This window comes from Leguminivora glycinivorella, chromosome 1 (genome assembly GCF_023078275.1).
Source record: "Leguminivora glycinivorella isolate SPB_JAAS2020 chromosome 1, LegGlyc_1.1, whole genome shotgun sequence".
NCBI classification, from domain to species: Eukaryota; Metazoa; Arthropoda; class Insecta; order Lepidoptera; family Tortricidae; genus Leguminivora; species Leguminivora glycinivorella.
This window is the reverse complement of record NC_062971.1, coordinates 17,650,747-17,658,434: the sequence shown is the minus strand read 5'-3', so window position 1 is coordinate 17,658,434 and position 7,688 is coordinate 17,650,747. Positions and strand designations below refer to the sequence as shown.

Here is a 7,688-nt window from a genome sequence, read left to right as displayed (position 1 = left end):
CCTTAGGTCCCGGAAAACGCGAATTTTCGAGTTTTCATGCGTTTTCTTCGCGCGCCATCTCGTGTGCAGTAGTTGTACTGTTAAGACAGAATTCTTTCGGTTGATGTAAGTACTATTTATTGCAAATACTAGATGGCAATCAAGGCTAAAACGAATAGAAAAATACACTATTTGAGTTTTTGTGGCGAAATGCGCGCCATCTCGTGTGGAGTAGTTGTGTTGTTAAGGCTGAGAATTCTTTCGCTCGATGTAGGTACTATTCATTTTTGAACTAGATGGCGACACATGTCAAGGATACGAAACAGAACCGAGCGAAGCTCGGTTGCCCAGATATTTAAGTAATAATGTAATGATTCATCACTTTCATCAGACTACTTACAGTATATACTTACGCAAGATTCAACTTGTACTCGAAAAACTTTGCTCTCTTGTTGTACACGTACAAACAAGTATTTAGTATGTCCCATTGTTGTCGCAGTTTAGTCGACATTTACCTACAATTATCACCACCTAATGATATATTATGTATGATTAACGAGTCACATTGTCAATCAACATTAAGGTGCAGTGGGGTAATTCGTCGTCGTCTAATTTATAGTCACATAAAAACATCAATCACGTGCCATTATTTCAATCATATCAAGATTCGTTTCGATATTTCCCGACCATTTCTTTGATTCGATATTACGCCACTGTACCTTACTACTAACTGTATATCTAAAAATAATTGGTACATAGCTAATTGTAACTACATTATCAACATACATGTACTGTACTTAATGTAGGTATAACCTACCCAACTATTTACTATCTCACAATTAAGTAGATCGTCGACCAACGAGTCACCAACAAACTGCAAGACAGTTTGGCGAGAAACATAAATGTTAATAATATAATGTACTTATTTGTTAAAAACAAAAAAAAAACATTTAAAATGCTCAAAATCGTAGTTATGGAAATAATGCGTTTGAGGTCGTGACGATTATTCTCGTGACTATGACTGTTATAAATGCTTTACCTACACAAATATAGATACTTACATACATAAAGTTGGCAGAGATTTTGATAGCCCTGCCTGTGCAAAGGTTAAATAAACGTCATTATTTCATAGAAGTTTGACGTTTTTAATAATATTGCACTATAAAAAAATTATATATCTTTAAAGTATGTTATCTTATCAAATATATTATATATTTATCATCAGCTGGACATCATTTTACACCTAATATCATATAAAAATATCTTGTCTTCCTTGCCTTGCAGCTTACACTTCCCGAAACGCATCAAATGTCTTTTAATCTTCGAGACTAGATCGACCGGGATAATGCGTCATAATCGAGTGACAATACTGAGAGCAGTCAGTATCAAAAATGACAGTTTTATCACAGATTGTTCAGCTTCACCTCAGCTTCATCCTTCGGTTTCTCGCTGATGATGGCGTCGGCGGGGCGCGCGTACTTGTGTCGCGGCACGCAGCACGTGGCCAGCGCCACAAGCACCAGCAGCAGCAGCGCTGCGCACGCGCACACGGTCGCGCCCCAATCCAAGATGGCGCGCGCGTATGTCAGCTCCTCGATGATGTTCGCTTCCGTTTGCACTCTTTGTTCTACCCAGAATATCGGGAAGAGCATTTTTGGCACTTTCTCATATAGTCTGCAAATAAATAAAAGTGAATTTTTTAGCACAGCTCTGCTAATGAAGATAAAAAAATAATTTCTTGTACAGTCAATCAAGAACTTTTCGACATTTTACGACTCTATTTCAAACAAATAAGATCGAAAAGTGGTAAAGGTCATTTCTCAAAATTTTGCCACCCCCACCTGTCAGTACGTTTATGTTAGAACTTTTTTTTTAGTATACAATATCTTCATAAATAAATTATCAATACATATTAAAAGACAGTTTTTACATAGAGGCCTGATGCTTTGAAATCGATTTTTGTTATATTAATGAAATAAATAATAATTGTAACTAAGTTTTGTCGTTCACCTTCCGTGTCCCAACGCGGAGTACTCATGTTTCGAGTTGTTAAAAGTACACAAATTATTAACTTTACTTACCTTTATTGCTGTATTTTATTTGCATATATCCTTAACTTTTAAAACTAGAGTATCTGACAATAATATTACACTTATGTTCCAAGTTATTTGGCTTTAAAGTTTGTCCACGGCCGTTTTTGTCGTTGACCTGTCGAGACAAACTCGCAAGCACTGTGCGATCCCTACTCCACCTCTGCCACCCCACCCCGCATGAATCGAAGCCGCCAGTATCGGCCATCAGCTGCAAGCAACGACACGTGCTCACTACGCCTTGATTAGAAAATATAAATTTTTAATTACCACGAACGGGAGTTTGTAACGGGTAAGTAGTCGTTATTCTGTCAATCATAAACTGGTTATTCTTTGAGATAATGCATTAACTGTAACATATGTTTCGTATTTTGTTGCTTATTTTTAGGCACCTAAATATTTAGTTCGTCCGGCAAATACTTTTTGAGTTTTGGCGAAATAACTGGCATTTTGTCGGTCACCTGTGCATCGTTCACCTGGCTAAAATAGGCAAGTGAACGACATTTTGGGACAGGGTAATGACAATAATGATAAATTTACCAATCGTAATAATACTTTTTTACACCTTCAATATTTGTTTTGTGCGTTAAATGAGAAAAGTATTACTGTTATATCGGTTTAGGCTGCATTTCTCAAAGGATTGTTGCTTTTTTGTGGTGTGTGTCCTTCACCTGTGCGATAAAGCCAGGTGAACGACTCAGTGACAGGAAACCGACACGTCGATCACTTGTCATAAGCCAGATGAACCATTACGAGGGGCGATCAATCGGATCAATAAGTAATGATAATGAGTATTAAAACATAATCTAGAATATGAGTATTATAATAATAATAATAATGAGTATCCTTATATTTCTATAATTAAAAGTAACTCTTCTGTGATTTATTTACATATTTTAATTTTTTCATTTGTCTTTTGCCCCCTTTAAAAAATGAAATCTTAATTATAGTCTTTTACCGTGTCAGTAAGCAAGTGATTGTTTGAAGTGAAGTCACTTCATTATACTTCAGAGTAGCTATTATATTATAATTTTATTTTAAGGTCGGGTATAAAATATTAATGACCCCCTTCCTTGAGATTTGGGCGGCAGTTAAAAACTATTATAATGCTGATGGGCAGGTGAATGACGTCCATATCAGGTGAATGACCACCAAACTACAGGTGATCGACTACGGACGCAGGTTAGCGACGCTTGTCGTTAACTTGTCAAATGTGTCATACAAATTTGTACTAATTTGTCGTTAACCTGCTGCTGTTGTCGATAACCTGTGTATATTTATCCTTCACCTGATCATGATGTCGTTCACCTGAATTTTAATCGATCATAACTTCTAAAATAATTAATTGATATCGGTGCCTTTGACATTTTTGAAATGTTTGAGATGCATTCAAACGATCCCTACAATTTTTTTTTTAAAAATGCGACATTTAAAAAAAAGCAAATCTTTCACCTGTCGGTGCCAAAATTTTGAGAAATGGCCTAAACCACTTTTTTGTCTGACTGAGCATAAGATTATTGCACTTTCCTTCACCCTTTACTTATAAAGTTATAATAAAATAAAACTTACGCGATGTTAGGATTCGGTTCAATTAGAACATTCAGCTGGAACCTAGCGGCAACCTCTAGTGGCACACCAAGTTTCTGAAACAGAAATACTGAAATATTTATCATTTTTTAATGATTGAGCTATCAAAAAGATCCGTTGTTAGGCAATGTACATCCTCGGGGAAGATCATGCAAGCAGCGATCGTTCTTCTCTGTCAAGGTTCCGGTTGCAAACTGGAGACGGCAGCTACTAGCCCCGGGTTGGCGTGCAGGAAGTGCGGTAGCGAGATGAACGACGACGACCCGTAGCGGCACGCTGATACGTTCATGACCCCACCCCACGAGCAGTCGCCGTTGTAGTGTGCCTACTCACCGGTTCTACTGAGAAGTAGAAGGAGTGTTTGTCCTCGTCCGGTTGCAAGCCGGAGACGGCGGCTACTAGCCCCGGGTCGGCGTGCAGGAAGTGTGGGAGTGAGATGAACGACGGCGACCCGTAGCGGCACGCCGACACATTCATGACTCCGCCCCACGAGCAATCACCGTTGCAGAAGCACGTGTTGTGGTGGGAGGACGTTGCTGAAACATAATGCATGTATGCTAAAACTTCTAGCCATCGTAAGTATAGACGCTCGCTTAAAGTAAGGCTTCCCGTTCCATTGTTGTTTTTTTGTTGACAACTAAAATCCTAGTGAGGCTAATGAGAACAAATTATTACTTATTGTTTTTAATCGAGACCGCTTTAGTATTCATTTTTCCGCGAGGATTCTATAAGTAAATTTATCCATTGTTAGATTCGTGACGATGTAATTGGGTATCATCGACTTCTCAAGTAACGCTTTCGTAACGCAATTTAGAACCCAGGTATTTTTTTTCGAACCCTTGGAAGATTTCTTGTGGCTGTTGATGTTTTAGATACTTATTGAAGAATAGCGCTCCCAGACTGCCAGAAGGAGGAATCCTTTCTGCTCTGCTTTGCTTTTGCTTTGCTTTTGCTGAAGAAAAACTAAAAAAGATATGTTTTAAGAACCTCACAGTTATCGAAGCTATCCGGCGCGACGGAGTAGCGGTGATATGGCAGGCCTCCGAACTCTCCACTGCGCTGATGCGTGAGCTGGATGGAGCGGCACAGGTCCGGCACGAATACCGTCACCGTCGACTGCTCCGTCAGGTCTCGCGGTAGAAACTCCCCTGCGCTACCCTTCAGCTGGAATCATTTTGATCTCATTTAAGCACAATGACCTCTAAGTATTGCTAATAGTCTTGACTGGTTGATGAAGCGTGTATGAAGCCTTTCTTATGCTTTAGTTCTGTTACACAAGATTATGATATTAGTGTCTGATTAGCAAGAATTAAGGGCATTAATTAAGTGGTCACTAACCCTTAGTGCTCCATGGGAGTTAGTTTGCAGGTATATTGAATGTTACGTAAGTACTTTATGAATGATCCTTAATTCATCGTCTTCACTTTGGTACGATTGATTAATGTTTGACAATTAACTTATACTATACATTTCTTTTTTAATTTACAAGCTTGTCGGCTGTTTCGTTAATTGGCTGGTTTTTACCTTGGCGCACTCCCCATTGTAATACGGCAGGCTGTCCTCGTAGTTCCACCGCAGCACCTGACCGGGCAGCGTGCCGCTGTCCACCCCTGTAGACACTTCCATATAGCCATCGGTCGTGATTGAGTTATTCCTCTGAAAACAATACAATGACGACATGTAGCTACTGTATTCTATTAAGAATATTTACGCAGCTATTCTTATTGAAACATTCCTACTTGATTGTTGAAAATATTCCTGGAATTTGACTATTATATTACATTATATTATATTGTATTATATTACATCGAGGCATCTTCCTCGTATACATTTCAATGGTCCATTATGCCATATGATGAGGTATAGCCCGCGTCAGGTCTATGCAATATTAACTCTGCTCTACTAATCTGACTCGAATTTTAGGTAAATCCCTAATTTTTTTTTTCTCTAAGGCCCACTTGCACCAACCACTTAACTCAGGGTTAGTGGGCTGTCACCTGTCAAATTCCAGATAAAATCTATTTTCGTTGGTGCAAGTGGCCCTAAACGGAGCATGCCGAAGTCTTTATACCAGAATGAATACCTACTGCTTTTGGATTAATATAAACATACAAAACTCTATTCAATCTGAAAGAAAAACACATACATACTTCGTAGAATAGTCCAAATCTGTCAACAGGCGGGGCGCCGCCGGTGGCGCTGGCCGGCAGGGTCTTGGCCACATCCAAGATGGCGTCTTCATAGCCGTCGAACAGGAGCTCCAGCGCCGGCTTCGAGACTACCATGTGCTGCCCGAACATGGCCAGAGACATGGAGAGCATCTTCTGCTCCAAGAAGCCCCAGTTCCGGGCGCGATAGATCGCTGACTGGAATGGAAATGTAACGGTAAGCTACTATCATAAACAAAAAGAGTATTGAACGATTCCCAGTCAGTTTCGTGATCGTAATCGTACTTTTCCGCGATCATGATGCAGATATCTGCGTCGAAATATCGGAAGTTCGACTAAAATAAAATAAAAAATCCGGTCAATATAAATCTTAGACCAATTTAAATATCTTAGACCAATCTATTGGTTCTGCGTAGGTAATTTTTTTATGATATAGGCAGCAAACGAGCAGACGAGCTGCCTGATGGGAAGCAGTCATCGTCGCCCATGGACATAAAGCATCATCAGGGGAGCCACTTATGCGTTTCCGACCTTTGAGAACCCTAAAAACCTGATTCTTGAAGAACACCATGTCATAGCGCAAGGGCAACACCTCAGAAGGTAGCTCATTCCACAACTAACTATTTTTATTTAAAAAATATTATTGATGATGACGACAGCCGTTTATGACTTGAATACACCTTTTCGTACCTAATCTAATGCATAAAGCTGTCCGTTTGCGTTATTAGGTACCTACTCATTACTTATACAAACATGTTATTGCTACTGCTACTTGTATGTTACCCGATACAAACATATACATATGTTAGTATTAAATTGTATACCTATCAAAAGATAAACGATACGCAGTTACATTACGTTTCCGATTCGGACCTGACTCTTGGGAACAAAAGTTGCGATCTGAAAGGTCTTGGTAATCGAGCTCACTGAAGCATTGAAAGCTTACCATTCAAAGGGTGTTAATAAATTAATGTTCTGAAAGCAAAAATGAGCCCAGAGCTAGTCGCTCGTTATCCTTTTATGTAACAGTATATCGGGATTACGAGAATTTTAACGATATACCGGCCGCTTGTTAAGAGTTGCGCAATGGTACAGGATCAAAACTTTTTCTTTTTGGTAATTTTGGAATAATACGCTCACGAAACGAAGCGCTAGTAGATATCTATCTCTATCGAATGCCATTCGGCTACGGGGCCTGGACGTATGTGTACACATAGTCACACACATATGCAAACGTTTGACTCGTAAATAAGAAAAGTCGTTGACATCAACCACGAGTAATAAAATTGAGCAGAGTTAATAACATGCAAATAAGTAATTACTTACACTAATTACAAATCGTACTTATGAAACTTTAAAAACAAGTTCATTTAATTGTTTTATTTTTTTTCTACCACTGACTATGCATCCTAAATATTAACAGATTAAGTTATTTTTGTTAATTAGGGAAGTATTCCGGAGCCCGATTCACATGTTAAAATTTGTTTTGATATTTAAGTGGTTTTGACGTGACCTTGATGGTCATCGCGTTTCTCACGAACAACTGCAGGGAAAACATTATGCATGCAACAATCAGTGTAAGCAACATTCAGGGTCTTTAGACTTATATTAGAAGCCATTGAGATTCACAAATATAAAAATTTCAATCGTGAGGATGGCTTCAAACTATCTAATGTATGGAATCCAGTGATTTGTTTGTGTAAAAAACCGGTGAAGTCAGAATTGAACAAACGTAGTGACACTGTGAGTGTAGTGTGTTTGGACAGACCATCGAGTGTGAACGAGACCAGTGGTAACGCTGAAAGTGAACGCAGCCGACGCGCGCGATGGAGGGTAGATCGCGCGCTGTCTATACAACTTTAAC

General features: G+C 39.1%; 1 protein-coding gene across 1 annotated transcript in view; it reads right to left on the bottom strand.

Annotated features, from left to right (window-relative positions):
* Positions 1–355: 355 nt before the first annotated feature.
* Positions 356–7,688, bottom strand: part of LOC125229490 (protein peste-like) — a 48,718-nt gene continuing 41,385 nt past the window's right edge. Inside the window, exons 5-10 of the mRNA XM_048134342.1 lie at positions 5,807–6,022; positions 5,181–5,312; positions 4,649–4,820; positions 3,990–4,192; positions 3,639–3,712; positions 356–1,653 (exon numbers count right to left, since the gene is read on the bottom strand). Of these exons, the coding sequence (XP_047990299.1) occupies positions 1,383–1,653; positions 3,639–3,712; positions 3,990–4,192; positions 4,649–4,820; positions 5,181–5,312; positions 5,807–6,022 (1,068 nt within the window). The 3' untranslated portion in view covers positions 356–1,382. The remainder of the gene's footprint in view (positions 1,654–3,638; positions 3,713–3,989; positions 4,193–4,648; positions 4,821–5,180; positions 5,313–5,806; positions 6,023–7,688) is intronic.